The 19,529-nt window shown below is 48.4% G+C and overlaps 1 protein-coding gene across 2 annotated transcripts in view; it reads left to right on the top strand.

Moving 5' to 3' along the window:
- The first annotated feature begins 311 nt into the window (after positions 1-311).
- Positions 312-19,529, top strand: part of RNF40 (ring finger protein 40) — a 179,376-nt gene continuing 160,158 nt past the window's right edge. Inside the window, exons 1-2 of one of the 2 annotated variants that reach the window (XM_030209272.1) lie at positions 312-397; positions 2,016-2,221. In XM_030209272.1, the coding sequence (XP_030065132.1) occupies positions 2,090-2,221 (132 nt within the window). In that variant the 5' untranslated portion in view covers positions 312-397; positions 2,016-2,089. Of the gene's footprint in view, positions 398-1,426; positions 1,496-2,015; positions 2,222-19,529 lie in introns of those variants that run through there. The other variant, XM_030209273.1, reaches the window with a different exon arrangement.

The raw sequence follows: 19,529 nt of genomic DNA on the forward strand, positions 1-19,529 counted from the left end.
TTGTTATTTATTTTCTCCTCCACCTTTAAAGACACTGTCTATCCAACAGCTTTAGTCTCGTTACAGCTGGACCAACAATAAAGAACGACACCGTAAGCAACAGCTCATTGGTTTGCTTGCTTTGTTTTGAGTGTATGGCAATGACGACTTCGCGTTCGCGGGGGAGTGGAAACAGAGATGAACCAAATTGGCTTCCTTGCTTACAGTGGACTAGATAGGCTCACTTCCGTTCCTGTCTACTGAACCTCCTTCCTTGGACTGAGCCTTCCCTCCGTCGCGTCTCGTCCCCTCTGATTCAATTTCCTGTTTCCGGCGGAGCTGAATGTGACGGTGGGAAGGGAAGGCTCCTGTAGTGGGCGACCACTGGTGGTGTCCAAGAAGAGAAGACAGTTGGAAGGTGCACTGTGGGTTGGAGAGAGGCGGAGATGCTGGGTGGGGGAAGGAGAAATATTGGATCGGAAGGAACTGAAAAAGAGGGACACGTACGTAGGGTTACCATATGGCTCCAGAAAAAGGAGGACGGATTGAGCCAGCCGGGTTTTACTTCCATTGCTTTCAATGGAAGTAATTGAGACAGCCGAGTTTTACTGAAAGCAATGGAAATAAAACTCGGCTGGCTCAATCCGTCCTCCTTTTTCTGGAGCCATATGGTAACCCTACACGTACGGGACCGGGGGGGGGGGGGGGGATGGAAAGAGACATGCTGGACCTGCCGGGAAAGAGGGAAGAGAGAGAGGGAGAGATGCAGGATTGGGGGGGGGGGGAGGGGCGAGGCAATGCAAAGAGATGCCTTATCACGGAAAGACATGGAAATGCCGGATCTCGCGGGGGGGGGGGGGGGGTGGGAGGGGGGTAGCAGCTGGAAGGAGAAGTTGGACTATGGCAAGGAGAAGCTAGAATGCATAGAGGCTCATTTTCAAAGCACTTAGCCTCCCAAAGTTCCATAGAAACCTATGGAACTTAGCCTCCCAAAGTGCTTTGAAAATATGCCTCATAGGGAGGTACTTTAGCAGCAAGAAGTTGGATTATGCATGGGGGATAGCTGCAGTACTAAGGAGCTGGACCTTGTGTATGGGGGGGACGGGGACGGTGGTGGCAGCTGCAGCAGCAGCAGCAGCAGCAAGGAAAAGCTGGGGTGGGCTGATGGTAACACCAGCAAAGAGAAGCTGGATCTTGCAGGGTGATGGCAGTGGAAGCATAGAGAAGTGAGATAGCTGGGGGGGGGGGGGGGGTGGCAAAGAAATGTCAGACCATACAACTATACATTAGGGGTGGGGGTGAGTGCAAACACAAGGAGATGTCTCTCCGCCTGTGTGATCAGCTTCTTGCTTCTGCACTCCCAACCCCCTGCCCAGCCTGCACAGTCTGGCAAAGAGAAATTGGATTGCATGGGGTAAGGAAGGAGATGTTGGATTATGTGGGTCGTTACGGTCGTAGGGGAAACAGCAGCAAAGAGGTGTGGCAGCAAGGAGATATGAACCATGTGGAAGTAGGGGTAAGGAGATCACATATCACAGGGAGGGACCAACTTCTGAATGCTTGAGAAAATGGGCCCTTGGTGTTTGAGAGTAGCCTAGTGTGTGTATAACACACCTAATGTATTTGATTTGTTATCTCTATAGCTAACTCACAGTTGTTTGGTGAGAGATAAGATAGGTCTAATCATGTTTTGAATCTCCTGTTACCATCATGAGGAGAAGGGAGAGAGCAACGTTGTTGAGGTCTACCACATTTATGTCCAGAGAAGAAAAAGAGTTACTGGTGTTCATCCTTGGATATTCCTGTCTGTCATGGAGAAAAGAATTTAATAGTATTTATAGTCCACGTAACCTTTAAGTTCTAGGCAGACGAACAAATCCAGTTATAAAGATATTTTACATTGGAACTTGAATAACTGGGAAAAACCTGTTACATTAAAACAAAGGAAACTATCAATTACATGAAATGTCCCAAGAATGTAGGGATAGTTATTGGTAACTATCACGCCCGGTTCTGAATCATCCCTTTCTTTCCAGGTGAATGATCTAACGCAAGAGAAAAAGTGATAAAGACCAGATTTTTACCAGGAGCTCTTCTGGGAACAACAACTATGTCTGGGGCTGGAAGCAAGCGTGCTGCAGCAGAAGGGGTCTCTGGCCCTTCAGAAAAGCGAGCTAATCAAGAGGAGAAGACCACTACTACTCTTATTGAGCCCATTCGTCTTGGGGGCATTTCCTCAACGGTGAGACAAGGAGCATACTCAGTACCTTCTCTTTACAGACAATTGTTTGAAGCCTTATTACCCCTGTGTGGGAGTTAAAGAACAGCATTTAGAGGGTATACTTTTGATGCATACAAATGACTTTGGATAATTGCTGGCATCAATGCACCTTGTCATTGCACTTATTACTCTCTTAGGGGGCAATTTCTCATTCACTGCACAGAAAGAGATGCTGTAGCATCAAGATTTATTTGAAAATAATTTCAGGTGGCACGGTCCCATTCAGAACAAAAGTACACTCAAAATTTGATAGTTAAGACAGGCCTTGACAACTTTATTTGAATTTAAGACCCACTCACTAAGACTACTGTCAAAATGACTTCCTCTTCAACCCCTCTGCCTCCCCCACCGCCCCTCAAAGTCTGTCGCAGCTTTTGTAGGGACTAATTAACTAAGAATGTTTTCCCATTTTGTTTCTATGGGAAAAATAGCTTAATAGCAGGCACATAATGCCTGGGGCAGCAGAACTTCTGTTTGGTCGGAGGGGCCAATGAAGTTAATGTTTGGCTCTTCTCTCAAATTAGTTGCTGATGCTGTGTTGGGCAAAATATTGGTCAGGTCATGGGCCCAGTGTCCCATCCCATTTTGCTGCCTCCTCTTAATGAGCCATGCACAATGCCACCCCCCACCTTTCATTCTCCCGTGCAATCACCTCTTGTCATACATCAGGCAGTGATGTGCCTCCATAATAGAGCCATGTACAGACATGGCTTTTATTCTAATTGCACTCGCCCAGTCATTGTTCTTCCAGTTAAAAGGATTATTTACTCAGGCATGACCCATGAAGACTGCATGGGGAATGAGCACATTTGACCAAGTTTTTTGTCTGATCAGGATCATACCAGAAATGGAGATCAGTGCTATTGCATACTTTCTAGGAAAGGGTTGTGGTGTCACCTCATAAATCATGCTTACATTCAGGGAGCCAATTAAGTGAATCAAAGACTGTTTTTCTTCTCTTGCTTAAGATTCTGTTTTTATAACAGAAAAGATGGGGACATTAGTTTTAATAAAGAAAAATAAATTATTTCGTTTGTTATTTTGTGACAGCATGCATTCTAGTTTGTAGGAAATGTATGTCCAGGAAATTGATCCATTTGTCCTTTAGGCCTGTGGGTTGTCATTGGGGCTCATTTTCAAAGCACTTAGACTTAGAAAGCTCATTTTCAAAAGAGAAAAAGTGTCATAAAGAACCATTTGGATGAATTTCTTCTCAAAACATCCAAATTGGTATTTTCGAAACCTGTTTTGCAAACATCTTATCTATGCAATTTATCTGGGGTGTGTCCAAATCACAAGGGGGAATTTTGAAAGTGGGCTTAGAGCATTCCTAACACTTGAATGTTTTACAGCCATAATAGAACAGAACAAAAACATCCAGGGTGAAAATCTAAATGCATTGATCTAGACCTCTCTCAGTGGACCCGCACCCTAATGCCTAAACTATCGGTTTTGCTACCAGTTAGCCGCTTCTTCTCCTCCTATCTGATTGTGGCTGATCTATGGACAAATATTTCCATAATGTAGGGAGTGAGATGACTGAGGCAAAAGCCAAAAAGGAATCCATGAAGCTGCAGGGCACAGATGAAAAGATGGCGGCGGAACAACAAGGCTCCTCAGCATTTGCGGAGCAACAGCTGGCCCAGTTAACGGGAGCGGTAGGAACAGCGATAGAGCCGCTCTTTGCCCAAATCACCACACAACTGTCTCACCTTGAGTCTTTGTTGGCTGATACGACCCGCTGGACATCAGAGCTGGAGCAACAGGTATCCACTCTAGAAAATATGGCGGGAGGTTCGGCGAACACGTTAATTGCACTAGGGTGCAGGAACAGGGTGAGTGGCTTGAAGATATAAAAAAGAGATCTCGGCACAGTAATCTACACATTGTAGGACTGCCAGAATCCATCCCAGAGTGGAATTTGAGTGCTGTGTTGGAACCCTGGTTAAACAAAGAATTTGCGCTCTTTGACAGTAGAGGCCTGCTTTGCCTGGAGCGCACTTGCCAGCTGGGACATTATCAACAGGATCGACAGAAAGCCTCGAATGGAAATAGTTAAAATACATAACTATATTCCTTGTCATCAAGCAGATGCAGCCATTACAGATGGGTTGTGTCAATCAACCAGCAGAGGGAGATAGAGAGCACACTTTTTCAGTGCCTCTTACCAGCTTGCTCCACTGCCTCTCTTCAGTATTCTCTATCTCCCCTAGCAGAGTGGCTGCAGCTTCTTCGAGCTCCATCTAAAATCTGCCTGGAGGTTGCTTCTGTGCTTTTGCCAGTTGTTAGCAGGGGTGTTGGAGGCTATAGCAGCTTCACTTTAAAGGCACATAGGTTCGCCCTTTCCCTGCCTTACCCATACCTCCGTGGATGTGGACACATTGCTTAGCTTTCCCTGTCCTTCCCCACCAACAGTGGATGCAGGCACATAGGTTCGCCCTTTCCCTGCCTTTCCCACTCACCTGAGCCTCCGGAGTTCTATTTACCTCTGCTTTCCCTCACAGCGTTAAAAAAAAAAAAGTTGCGTCGCGCTTTGGTGCTTAGACGCTGGAACAGAGGTTTTTCCTTGCCTTTTTCTGTGGGACCGGAGCTGTGATACTCGGTCCAGTGAGGTAAGAGTGTTTTCTGACTCCTCCGGGGTGGGCCCGTGATCGGGGCGATTTGGTGTGAACCGCCATTTTGAATTTTACCGCAGTTTTCGGCGATGGCTGCGGAGACAGTAAAGCGCTGTTCCAAGTGTGGCAAGCGCAGATCAGCAGCGGGGCTCTGTAAATTGTGCTGTACAGACGTTAGAGCCGGCCCGAGCATGGCGAGAGACGATTCTTCGCGCTCTGAGCTGGCAGCGGGTGCCATTTTGAATTTACCACATGGCGCGACTTCCGCTGAGACGGAGAGTCCTAAGCCCGGCGGGAGGCCTCGGAATGAGGCTGATATGAGAGCTACTAGCCCCGGCAGAGATCCGGGTGCCCAGGGTGAGTTTTTCTCCCCTGATTTTGTCTTAATAATGCATAAAGCCTCTTCTAATGCCCTCTCCCGGTGGATTCTAGCCTGGGTATGCCCTCTGAGGCGTTATTCCCTGATAATTGGCAGAATATGAAGTGCAGAAGGGCTGTTTCCCCCTTCAGAGAGTGCTGCACCTCCATTTTCCCCCCTGTGGTCGGGCTGCGAGGATTCGGAGGACTCTGGCAGGCCTTCATGGTCTGAGGAGCCAGAGTCTGGTGCAGAAGTGACTCAGGATCTGGACGATCCCTCCGCGGTGAGGATTTTCCACCGTGTTGAGCTGCCAGCGCTTATTTCTGATGCCCTGCAGGCTCTCTCTATGGAGGACCCTGCCAGTGACAAAGCCTCCTCTGTGAATCCTAGGATGGTTAGTACCGAAAAGCCTGCTCGAGCCTTTCCTTTGCATGACTCCATCCAAGAGCTTATTTCGGCTCAATGGGCTGACCCCGAGGGACCTTTGAAAGTTTCCAGGGCTATGGGGCAATTATACCCTCTGAGTGAGGAGCATATGGCTCGCTTTGCTATGCCTAAAGTGGATGCCCTAGTCACAGCTGTGACAAAGAGAACTACCCTCCCTGTTGAAGGAGGTGTTGCCCTGAAGGATATTCAAGACCGTAGACTGGAATCAGCACTTAAACGGTCATTTGAAATTGCAGGTCTCACTATTCGGGCATCTGCATGCAGTTGTTATGCTGCTAGAGCCTGCCTGGCTTGGTTGCAACAGGCAGTGGAACAGCCCGGTGATGGAGCGGAGCCCTTTTCAGATGTGGCTCAGCGAATGGAGTCGGCCTTGTCCTTTCTTGCTGACGCCCTTCATGATATTGTCAGAGCTTCGGCTAAACACATGGCAGTAGCAGTGGCGGCTTACCGTCTTCTTTGGCTATGGCATTGGGCGGCGGACATGGCCTCTAAGCAAAGGTTGTGAAGTTGCCCTTTCAAGGCCTTCTCCTGTTTGGTGAGGATTTGGAGAAAATTGTGAAGGGCCTGGGTGAGGCTAAACCCCAGCGCTTGCCCGAAGATAGGCCTCGGCCTTCCTCTAAGGGTGCGGTGGTCCACTCCTCTTACAGACCTCGCTTCCGTGAAGCTCGAAGGTACCGCCCGGGGCGTTCTGCTGGGTTCACTTCTCGTGCCCGTTTTCAGCAGAGGAACTCCTTTTGCTCGGACAAAAGTTCCACAGCCACTGGCTCAAGGCCTGGAGTTCAAGGGCGACCCTCTCAATGATGGTGCGCCGGCCCTCTCCTCGAGTCCTGTCATCGGAGGACGTTTTTTCCCTCTTTGCCGAGGAGTGGGCCAACATTCCTCAGATCAGTGGGTCTTGGACCTGATCAGAGACGGTTTCAGAATAGAATTCGACGCCCCTGTAAGAGACGTGTTTGTGGAGTCCCGATGCGGTTCTGCCGCCAAACAGGCGGCTGTAGAGGAGACTTTGCAAGGTCTGATTCAGATAGGGGCCGTGTCCCCGGTACCTCCCGCCGAACACGGCTGCGGCCGCTACTCCATCTACTTTGTGGTGCCACGAAAAGGAGGGTCTTTTTGCCCTATTCTGGACTTAAAAGAATTAAACAAGTCCCTGAGAGTGCGGCATTTTCACATGGAAACCCAGCGCTCCGTCATTGCGGCGGTACAGCCAGGAGAGTTTCTCACATCTCTGGACCTGAAAGAAGCTTACTTGCACATACCAATTTGGCCCCCGCACCAGAAGTTTCTGAGGTATGCGGTGATGGGAAAGCATTTCCAGTTCCGGGCCTTGCCTTTTGGCCTCGCCACAGCTCCCCGCACCTTGTCGAAGGTTATGGTGGTAGTAACTGCCTTTCTAAGGGGAGAGGGTATTCGGGTTCTCCCGTACCTGGACGACTGGCTCATTCGAGCAAACTCTGCTGCAGAGAGTCAGCATGTAACAGCCAGAGTGGTCTCAGTACTTGCAGTCTCTAGAATATTTGGGGGCCAGATTCGACACAGCCTCGGTGTATGTGTACCTACCCGAGCAAAGGCGGTGCAGGCTTCAGAATCAGGTCCGTCTGCTCCTGAGGATGCCCCGCCAGCGAGCTTGGGACATTGTCCAGCTGCTTGGATCGATGACGGCCACCATGGAACTGGTGCCCTGGGCGAGAGTGCACCTGAGACCTCTACAGTATTCCCTGCTTCAACGATGGTCTCCAGTATCTCACGATTATCAATGCAGACTCTCTTGGCTCCCTGCGGCCCGACTCAACATGGAGTGGTGGCTCTCAGACAGCATGCTGCGGCGAGGAATTCCGCTGGCACTCCCCGATTGGTGCCTAGTGGTGACAGATGCCAGCCGGAAAGGCTGGGGCGCACATTGCAAGGGGAAAAATGCCCAGGGTCTATGGACACCCGAGGAGTCGGAGTGGTCCATCAACCGCCTAGAGTTGAAAGCGGTGTTTCTGGCTTTTCAAGTGACCCTGGAAGGATTGGCTGTCAGAGTGATGTCGGACAACACGGCAGCAGTGGCCTACATAAATCGACAAGGCGGCACTCAGTGCAGAGCTCTAGACGCGCAGGCTGAACAAATTTGCCACTGGGCCGAGCTGCATCTACAGTTTCTGTCGGCAGCTCACATTGCAGGTCAGAGCAACGTGCAAGCCGATTATCTAAGCAGGCATCAGATCGATCCAGCGAAGTGGGAACTTGCAGACGAAGTATTCCTGCAGATATGTGCCAAGTGGGGCAAGCCCGTGATGGATCTAATGGCGACAAGCACCAATGCCAAAGTCCCGTGCTTTTTCAGCAGACGGAGAGATTTTTGCTCGGCGGGGTTGGATGCCTTGGCTCAACCCTGGCCTCCGGGCCTACTGTATGTGCTCCCTCCGTGGCCCTTGATAGGGCGAGTGCTCCTGCGGATTCGGCTACATCCAGGAGAAGTGGTTCTCGTCGCCCCGGATTGGCCCAGGAGGCCTTGGTATGCAGACCTCCGACAGATGCTCGTAGAGGATCCCATTCAGTTACCTCTGGCTCCCAACCTGTTGTCACAGGGTCCGGTGACCATGGAGGACGCCAGCCGATTTGGTCTTATGGCCTGGCGATTGAGAGGGCGCAATTGAGAGATAAAGGCTATTCCAATAAAGTAATTACCACTCTCCTGCAAGCCCACAAGCGTTCCACTTCCGTGGCTTATGCCAGGATTTGGCGCCAGTTTGAAGTCTGGTGTGCTTCCAAAGAGATCACACCCCTGCGGGCTCCTGTCTCGCCGATTCTGGACATTTTGCAGGATGGTGTACAAAAAGGCTTGGCCTATAATTCCCTGTGGGTGCAAGTGGCAGCGTTGGCCTCCCTGCGTGGCAAGGTTGAAGGCGTGTCTTTAGCTGCTCATCCAGATGTGGCACAGTTTCTTAGAGGCTCCGTCCTCCCGTGCGTGCACCTTGTCCAGCTTGGAACCTGGGGCTAGTGCTGAAAGCCCTTCAGGGTGCTCCCTTTGAATCGCTTCGGCGTGCTTCAGAGACAGATTTGACACTGAAGGCCATCTTTTTAGTGGCCATTACTTCGGCGAGACGGGTGTCAGAACTCCAGACGCTATCCTGTAGAGACCCTTTTCTGCAATTTTCAGAGTCCGGGGTCACGGTTCGGACCGTGCCTTCCTTCTTGCCTAAGGTGGTTTCAGCGTTTCACCTAAACCAACCTATTTTCTTGCCCTCCTTTGTCAAGGAGGAGTTCCAGAATCTTTTGGGCAATTGCACCTGTTGGACGTGCGCAGTACTCTGCTGCAGTATCTGCGAGTTACTAACTCTTTCAGGACCTCTGATCGTCTGTTTGTTTTGCTATCAGGTCCTCGCAGAGGGTCTCCAGCGTCTAAAGCCACTATTGCCCGCTGGCTCAAAGAATCTATCTTTTCAGCTTATTTGCTTGCCGGCCGGCCTCCGCCTGATGCCTTTAAGGCGCATTCCACTAGAGGAATTTCCTCTTCTTGGGCTGAAACTGGAGCACTCTCTCTTCAAGAGATTTGTAGTACAGCAACATGGGCTTCTAAGCTCTTTTGCCCGACATTACAGGCTGGATGTGGCTGCCAGGAGGGACGCACATTTTGGAGCGCAAGTGCTGGTGCGTGGTGTGGCTTGTTCCCACCCTATCTAGGGATTGCTTTGATACATCCCATCTGTAATGGCTGCATCTGCTTGATGACAAGGAAGGGAAAATTAGGTTCTTACTGTGATAATTTTCTTTCCTTTAGTCATAGCAGATGCAGCCATGATCACTCCCTGTCTGATTGCTATCTGCTGTAAATCTATTTCAGGTTCTGTTCATGTTTCCTGGAGATTCCGTCCTTAGGAGAAAGTTGGAAAACAGTCTTCAGGATTCTTGTTCAATTAAAGGAGGATGACTTAATTCCCTCCAGTTTCATGTTTTGGAGGATGAGTTTATTCCCTCCAGTTATGTCTCAGTGGAGGATGAGTTTATGCCCTCCGGGAGGATGTTTTATTCCCTCCATTCTGAGTTAATGCCCTTTGTTGTAGGGCCATCGTTCGCTGTGAGGAAAGCTCATGTTATTCCCATTGCGGTTTGCCATACTGCTTTGGAAGCTTCAAATACTGAAGAGAGGCAGTGGACCAAGCTGGTATGAGGCACTGAAAAAGTGTGCTCTCTATCTCCCTCTGCTGGTTGATGTACACAACCCATCTGTAATGGCTGCATCTGCTATGACTAAAGGAAAGAAAATTATCACGGTAAGAACCTAATTTTCCCTTTACGGAGATCCTCGAGGCTTTAGATAAAAACTGGATTCTCTCAAATATGAAGATGCTCCTATACTGATTTTTCAAGAGTATTCAGCAGCGCCACAGGAAGTTCTCACCAGTATGTACTTGGTGCCATGCAAAAGGCCTCCGCTTTGCATTGGCATACCCAGCGGTTCTGAAAATTCACTTAAATGGGCAATGGTACACATTTTTTTGAATTTGTAAGAAGTCTTTATTGTTCATTGAAACAACACAAAAAATGCAAAGTACATTCCATCAGGACACATTTTCCTATGACTAATACAATATTCCGCTAGTGCTTCATACATTATAACTCATCATAGTTTCAACTTTCCAATACCAACATCATGGAACTTCAAAATGTTTTCAACTTTTTAATAGAGCAAATATTACCCCCCCTCCCACTCCCCTACCCCATCCCGCCAGGAGAGCACCACTGAGCACTACTCTTCTTAGCACTCTCTTTACAGACATACTAGATTGTCAGAGTGTCTATAGGAATGTACTTCCAAACAGAATGCCATTTCCCTATTTGTTGTGTATGCTCAGCCACCAGTCTCTCCATTTCACGCACATACCTCAACTTATTAAGCCACTTAGCTAGCGGGGGAACCCCCTCCCTCCGCAATTGTGAGGCTACAACCACCCTTGCTGTGCCAACCACGTGCTTATCCAAAGTTTGTTGACATGACAATAGGCCTGCGATCCTAGCAGAAAACAGGATCACCTCGGGGGCCCAGGGCACTGCACACCCTAACCAGGTCTGCAACCTATAGTGTACCGCCTTCCAAAAGGCACAAATTTTAACACATTTCCACCATATGTGCCCCATGGTACCCTCTTGGCCGCACCTTCTCCAACACGTGCCCGAAGCAGTCGGAAAGATCCGCCGCAATCGAGCAGGCGTAAGGTACCATCGATATAGTACTTTCACAGCATTTTCCTGCAGGGGTACATGGGTCGACACCCTCATAGCTGCTTTTCTATGCTCTCCCACCCAGGGTCTCCCAAACTCACCCCCAGCTCTCGTTCCCAGCTTCTCCTATGTACCCCGTAGTCGGGCGACTGCTTGCTTATATTATGGTACAGGGAACCTATCAATCCCCTAGAGGAAGCATGTCGCTTGCATATCTCCTTCAGATCTAATTTCTACGCTGCATCACCTCCCTCACTGCCTTACTTTTAAGGAGGGATACCAATTGACAATAGGCAAAGTCACCTCCCCTCCACCCCTGGGTATCTGTCCTGCAATGCATCAAAAGGTACCAGGGAATCAGCTTCAAATAATTGGCCCCAGGTTCTCACCCCTATCTCGTACCATTTGGTGAAAATCCCCGTTACAGTACCAGGTAAAAATAAAGGGTTAAAGGCTATTGGAGTATACCGGGTCAATATACATTGTCTCTTAGGGAACAGACTATCCCAGTAATGGAGTGTTACAGCTATGGAGGGACAAGCTCTATCAGTCATACTTCTAAAAGACTTTGGCAACCACATTAGTGCACTCAATGGTTTGTCGCCACCGAATGCTGTTCTATAAGCACCCATTGGCGATCCGGGTATTCTTGATACCATTCAAGTGCTGCTTTCCCCCTGCGCTGCCCTATAGTACCATGCGAGATTGGGTACCCCCAGTCCACCCCTCTTCCTCTCCTTATATAGGAGCGATCTCGCTAGCCTAGGACGTTTTCCTGCCCAGACGAATCGCACCAGCTTATCTTGTAAATTAGCTAAGAATCGCCTGGGCATTATCACAGGCGGCACCTGAAAAAGGTATAACAATCGTGGCAAGATGTTCATTTTAAGGATGGCTATTCTACCAAACCATGATGTTCCCAGATCTCCCCACCTCTCTAGATCCTCCATAATAATTTTACCCAGCCCCTTATAGTTTGCATTAAAGAGCTCCGAAGGTTCCCTAGTCAGGTTCACCCCCAAATATTTTAATGTTTGTGAGCCCACCGAAAGGGAGAAGAGATCTTTAAGGACTCCACCACATTCTCCGGGAGTGTCACGTTTCAGGGCCTCAGATTTTGCCATATTGACCCTAAATCCGGACACTGCGGAGTACTGCTGTATCATTTGTTCAAGATACGGGAAAGTGATCAAGGGTCGAGTGACAAACAGCAGTACATCATCTGCGAAAAGGGCCATTTTGTGGGTTCTATCTGCTATCTTGTCTCCCGAGATATTAGGATCAGACCGCACATGGGCCGCAAAGGCTCCATCACCATCGCAAATAACAAGGGAGACAAGGGGCAGCCCTGCCTAGTACCTCTATGCAGAGTGAATAATTCTGAATTTCCGCCATCGACCCGGACACAAGCCTTGGGGAACTCGTAAAAGGCCCGAATCCAGCTACGAAACTGTATTCCAAACCCCATATTTCCATCACCCTATACATGAAGGGCCAGTGGACCCGGTCAAAGGCTTTTTCTGCGTCAAGGCTTAAAAGACATAACGGCTTCTGGTTGTTTTTTGTCAAGTTCATTATATCCACCACCCTTCTAATATTGTCCATCGCCTTTCGATACTGTACAAAGCCCACTTGGTCTGGGTGGATAAGTACTGGTAGACGATTTGCCAGTACCTTAGCCAATATTTTGACATCTGCATTGAGCACAGATATAGGTCTGTAGGATCCACATTCAGAATGATCCTTACCTGGTTTGGGTAGGATCGCTATCCATGCCTCCATCATTGACTGAGGTAATGACCCCCCTCTCCCCACCTGATTAAGCAAATCTGCTAGGAGCGGAGCTATCTCAGGGCAAACTTCCTATAGAACTCATTGGGCAGTCCGTCGAGCCCGGGCGATTTATGTGAGGGGAGACTGCTGATTGCCTCCTGGATTCCCCAGGGGTGATCGGCTCATCTAACAGTGCCTGCTGCTGGTGACTCAGAGAAGTAAGCTCACTATCCTGTAAGTAATGATCTATCAGGTCCTCGAAGGATTGAGCTCCTGGGCATACAGGCTTTATAAAATTCCCCAAATCTGTTTCGTATTTGCTCGGACGTACTTAAGGTACCTCCTCCGGCATCTCGTATCTTTAAGATGATCCGCTCAACTTTTTGCCTGCGCAGTTTTATGGCGAGAAGGCGCCCTATTTTGTTGGCGTGTGCATAGGAGCTCAACCTGTCTTTGCCTGTAGCATGCTTAGGTGCTCCGAATATATGGAGTCAAGGCGCAATCTCTGGTAACTAAGTTCTTTCAAGACCTGTGCGGACCCAGTGGCCTTATGCTGTTCCTCTAGCAGGCGAATGCTTTCCAGACAACTCGCGATCTGCGCCTTACGGGCCTTCGATTGTCTACTGGCCAGTTGTAGGAAATATCCCTAGGTCACCGCCTTCATAGCATCCCATATTGTGCTAAGCGAGGGCCCTGAACCTAAATTAAATTCAAGGTACTCTTTCAACATTTGTTTATAGCCATCCACCACTGCCCCCTCCCGCAGAAGACCAACATTCAGTGTCCATCTTTTATTTTTTTTCTCAGCCCTAATATATGGTAGAGTCACCCATATTGGAGCATGGTCCGACAGAGTCACATTACCTATCCCCGCATCAGGGCCGTGCTCCACTAGGGTTGCATCCACAAACATGTAGTCAATGCTGTGAATAGGAATTATATACTGCCAGAGTAAAATGTATAGTCTCGCACCTCTGGTATTCACCGTCCACAGATCCACTGTGCCCAGTGAGAGCGCCAAAGACCTCAAGGCCAAAGAGTCCCTCGACCTCACCTCTAGGGGCCCTGACGATCTAGGCCTGGGTCATCACTGTATTAAATTCCCCTCCTATTACAGTGAACCCTGCGCAAAAGTGGCCAGAGAGTTTTCTAACTCTTTCTAGGAAGCCAGCCTGTCCAGTGTTGGGCGCATATATAGAAGCCAGGGTTAGGTCCACATTGTCAATTTTGATATGCATAAAAATATAACGTCCACCCATGTCCCTCTTTACCTTAAGACCTGCACCCCAACCGCCAGCATGGATCAAGATCGCAACTCCTCCCTTCTTTGACCCAGCTGTGGAGGCAAAATACACTACTGGATACTCTGGGTGGGAAGAAGCCTTTCATGCCTACCCACCAAATGCGTCTCCTGCAGGAGAACCACATGTGGCCTATGCTGCTTTATTTCCTTATAAAACTTTTGCCTCTTCTGGGGCATGTTCAGGCCCTTTACATTATACGAGAGAATTTTTAAGTCTGTACTCATCTCCAGGGAGTGTAGCAAAGCTGTTCTGTCGCACCCCTTCGTGACATCTCTGTACAGTGCCATAGTGCAAAGTGTGCGCCCTTCATACCCAGCAGTGCCCCGCTCTCTCCCCTATTTTTCCCCCATCCCACTATCCCCCCTCCCTCCCACCCAACCCCTCCCGCCCCCTCCATTCACATCAATTGAAAGACCGATGTCCTCCAAGTGGGACTCTAGGAAGTTATCCACCCACCACACAGTGCCCAAACCCACATCTATCCCTCCTCCATCAGTATCAGCTTACACACGATCCCACATACACCTACCCCTTACATGCTTCATTACTAATCCCTCCCTTCAATTTACCATTTCAACGCTCCCCACAGCCCTGTGATGTAGGGCTATTGTCAGACCTAACATCAGTGTTCAAAGTCAATTAGCAAATACAGCTATGCCTACCCATTAGAGTAATCCCCTGGAAGCATAGTCCCAGTGTCCCGATCCAACCTGATCCAGCCGATTCAGCACTTCTGGTTGTTGTGCTTTGTGGGTCCCGGGACTCTCTGCCATCGCTGAAGCCTCGTCTTCGTAGCTGGCGCCACCACTCCAGGTGCAGTCTTTGCGGCCACCATTTCAATAGCGTGCAGGGCCTCCCAAGCCTCTTGAAGAGTTTGCACCCGCTAATTGGTGCCCTTCAGGGTGAAGTTTAATGAGAAGGGGAAGCCCCATCTATATTGTATCTGGTGTTTGCTCAGGACTTCCAGCGCCGGTCTCATCTGCCGCCTCATCTGGAGCGTATATAGCAAGAGGTCCTGATAGACCTGAACCGGGGCTCCACCGTACTCCAGGCTCTTTGTCTTCCTAGCTGACGCTAGAATTCTCTCCTTGGTCTCATATTTGTGAAATCTCACAATGATGTCCCGCGTCTGCTGCTCCTTTCGCGCTCCAAGAGCTCTGTGCGCTCTATCCAGCTCGCATCTCATTTCATCTGCCTCAGAGCCCAGCAAGGTAGAAATAATGTGTGCACTATTTCTGCCACGTTCTCCGTGTCTCCGCCCTCAGGAACTCCTCGGAAACGGAGATTGTTCTCCGTCCCCTATTTTCAAGATCATCTAATTTATATTGCAGGAGTTCATGTTTTTGTTCCATCGTCTGCAACATGTTAGCATTCTTATCTAGCATTTCGGCTGTGCTCGTCTATTTTTAATTCTGCCTCCTCCACTCTGCCACCCAGTTCTCTAAGATCCGCGCTGAGCATATCCATCCGCTCTAAAATTTCGTCTTTTGACTGCTTGATCTCTGACTGGATAGTGGCAAATAACTTACAGAGCTCAAAGGACATGCCTTTCTTGGAAGGTGGGGCTCGCGCTTCAGACATGGATAGCGCTGAATCTGAGTCCGACGGAGATCCGCGCTCCGGGGAGTCACGGTGTCTAGAGGCCTTGCTCGCCGTGCTTTTCTCCGTTTTGTCCATCTTTTTTTTTCGGGTCGAGGCCACTTTACTCATGGCGCCAGTGAGTCAGGAGGTAAGTTCTTACAATTTTGCGAGGTTATCGCCGTTTGGATCGTAGTTTTTCCAAATTTTGCAGCGTTGGGAGACGGGAGCTATGAATTCAGGCTGCCATGCTGACGGCTGACGTCACTTCCTCCACCCGCAATGGTACACATTTGATACTCCTGGTGCAAGACTGTCTGAAGGCGCTTCCAGCGCCTGAATTGACTGGATAAACTGAACGTACAGCTGTTAGCTATGTACACTTAATACTGCTTATGTTTTTCTTGCAATGATTACTTAGCTACAGTATATTGTTGAACTTGTAAAAAGTTGGGTGGCGGGTGGCGGGTCCCTTGCAAAAATGTGATCAGTAATCTGCCTTGTAAGAGTACAGGACAGATAGAAGGGGATGAGTGAGGGGATAACTGGTTAGATGGGTTGGGGGGAAGTAGGGTGGGGTTGGGGTGGTGACTGGGATAATGGGTTTGTATCGTGTGGGTACTGGTGATGTGGCAAGGGTTGAATTCAAAGCTGTTGGGGGTTGCTCCCCCTGGTTGGAGAATTAGCATCAAGGTGTCAGATGGGAAATATGTGTGGTTCTAGGTGAGGGCTGGGCACCAGGACCGGTTGAGAAGTTGATGTGCTTGATTCTGTTAGTCTCATTGTGTCTAGGCTGTGACAGCCCTCCAGACTAGAATTATAACCTGGAATGTGGGGGGCATTGTGTCCCCCGTAAAATGTAAAAAAAAATCCTATCTGCTCTGTGGTGGAGGGGGGCTGGCATTACCTGTCTGTAGGAGTCATGTCTTACGGATGAAGAGCACATGAAGCTTTGGATGGCCTGGGTTGGAGAGGTGCACTTTGACTCTCCAAAGGGTTGTAGGGGAGGAGTTGCAGTGCTGATTCATAAATCCTTGTCATGCATCTCGGAGGTTGTAATGAAGGATATAGGGGAGATATATATTACTTAAACTGTGGCTGCAGGGACGGGAACTGTATTTGTTAACATTATAAGGACCTACCCCTTTTGACAATGTCTTTTTCTTAGCTCTCCTGGTCCAATTATTGCTTTACCAAGATAAGATCTGGTAGTCTTGGAAGACATGAATATTAAGCGGGACCATGTTTTGGACAGCACAGCTGATAGGTGGGCATAGGCCGTTTAGTAAATCATTAACGTTAGTGGATACCTGGCGGGCACTGCACCCATTAGAAAAAAACTACACTCACAGATCGAGAGCCCAAGATACTCTTTCCCGCCTGGATTATATACTTGCTAACATGTTTGTTTTCTTCTGTGACAGAACTCACATTGATTTAGAAATGATTTCGGATCACTCTATGGTGTGAGTTGATTTGGAAGCTCCACCCCAAAATTTCACTCCGACAGGTTGGCGCTTTCCCAGTTACTTAATACGTAACTCAGATTTTCAAACCTGTCTAATCTGCAATGGGAGGAATATTAAGCATAATCAGAAACATGCTGATCACCTGCAGCTATTTTGGAGCACAGCCAGAGTGTGCTTAGAGGGATATCTGCTTATGTGGCCACAAGGCATTAAAAAGTGGCGTTGAGTATACAACACTTAGAAAAGAAGCCTCAGCGAGAGAGGCGGGTGTGTTTACAGGTGCCCTCTCCTAGATTCAAGAAGGTATACTTAACTACGCAAATAGCTTTAAACTCTCTAATACATGAGCAGACTCGGAGAAGCCTGATCTACCAAAAATATTGCTTTCACACATATAGCAATAAGCTGGGTGAGATGTTAGCTCGTATAGCTGAATCTTGGGGAGGAATGCGTACAATTGGGGCACTACAGGACAGTTTTGGGAATATAACTAGTAGCCTGGACATGATAGGAGTCACACTAGTGGAACACTTTCGGACCTTGTACAAAGCTCGCCCAACAGTAGATAATCAGGTCACAGATGAATTCCTGGATCGTGCTGAGTTGCCACAACTTTCCAATCCAGACAGAGAATTTTTAGGGGCCCTGTTACAAGCAAAAGAACTGCAGCAGGCGCTAAAAAAACTGAAGCCTTATTCAGCCCTGGGGGCAGATGGCTTCTTGGGGGTATTTTATAAGATCTTGCATTTGCAGATTTTGGGTCCACTGTTTTATTATCGTAATGCAGTAGTGGAGGATGGAACCTTTCCACAGCATGAGAACATGGCCCTAATTTCTTTAATCCCGAAGCCAGGAAAGCCACGGACTGAAGCTGAATCTTACTGCCCTATATCTTTGCTAAATGTGGATCTCAAGTTGTTACCAAGAGTCCTCGCCTCTAGTTTGGCGAAGGACTTACCTGACCTTGTGGGCCCAGCACAGGTGGGATTTGTCCCAGATTGGCAATTGATATTTAATACAAGGCTTCTGCTATTGGCTATGTCGTCTTGTCAAAGTAATGATGTCCCTGCCCTGCTCACTAGTTTGGATGCAGCCAAAGCATTCGACCAGTTACACTGGCAATACCTTTTATGGGTGTTGGGCAGGGTGGGGGGTTTCGGGCTGGCTCTTTCAGGCTGTCCAGGCCCTTTACCATTTGCCACAAGCGCAATTACTGGTGACTGGGAAATAGTCTTTTACTATTCCCATCCAGCGAGGCATGCAACAAGGATGTCCCCTCTACTTGTCCTTGGAACCTCTTTTAAGTGTGCTCAATACAGCCCCAGACATAAAGGGGGTTGAGGTGGTGTTAGCATCTCCCCAAAATTCCTTATCAGGTATGCTGACCTTACTGAGTCGCTTTGGTACAATTTCAGGTTTTAAACTAAACTACGATAAATACAAGGCGATGCCTTTGAGCACACAGATAAAGAAGCAGTGTCAGGGATTTTTCCCCTTAACCTGAGAAGATACTGCATTAAGATATTTAGGAATCCTCTTACCACGAGACCTCCGGGCTGTCTATAGGTCTAATATCGCCCCCTTGTTGGAAGAAACGAAAGTGAAATTAAAGATTTGGCAGGGGTATTCTCTATCCATTTGGGGGTAGAATTAATTTATTTAACATGCTGTTAGCCCCAAAATGGCTTTATGTGTTCCAAAAACTGCCTTTATATTTGACAGGCCCATGGGAAGATGGGTCTTTTAAATACCCATTACTTAACGGTGGCCTGCGGAATGCGTCATATAAACGTCTGGTTCAGGGGCACAGAACACTTTTCTATTACTGAATAGAGACTGCACTAGGTCTGGGGGTAATTTTAGTCATGTTCTCCATGCTGATAGCAAACTTCCATCTAACATGTTCCTTACACATTCTATACTTTGCTCATTACGGGAGGTGTAGCATTGGGTATTCAGGCGCTCTCACTTTTCTGCACGAGTGACACCATATTTCTCTATCTGTGATAACCCAGGATTCCCCCAGGGCAGGGTCATAGTGTGTTCATGGAATGGGCAAGAAGGAGTCTTCAATATCTGGTGCATGTAGTGGATGGTGAGGGGTGCATGAGGTTCTTTATTGAACTTCAGAAAAACTATAATTTGCCGCACTCGCATTATTTTGCATATATACAGCTTCAGCACTACGTGACCTCTCTTGGACTGACCTTACGGAAGACATGGTAGAGACACTGGAGGAAGCTTATACATTGGGATCACAGCAGTGTGTACCTCTGGCGTTCCACCACAAGACACTACTCCGAATTTCAAGTACGCTGCATTAGTAGAGCATTGGTCTCTGGATCTCCATTGTACCTTGACAACAGAACATATGGAATGCTATATACTAGGGATACACAAACTGTCGATATTTATGGACCTGAAGGAAATGTTGTATAAATTTGCATTGTGGCTCCACATAGCGCCGAACAGAGCTTATCAAGCCCATATTACTCCAAATGCAGCTTGTAACAAATG

The sequence above is a fragment of the Microcaecilia unicolor genome, chromosome 7, assembly GCF_901765095.1.
Source record: "Microcaecilia unicolor chromosome 7, aMicUni1.1, whole genome shotgun sequence".
Taxonomy (NCBI): Eukaryota; Metazoa; Chordata; class Amphibia; order Gymnophiona; family Siphonopidae; genus Microcaecilia; species Microcaecilia unicolor.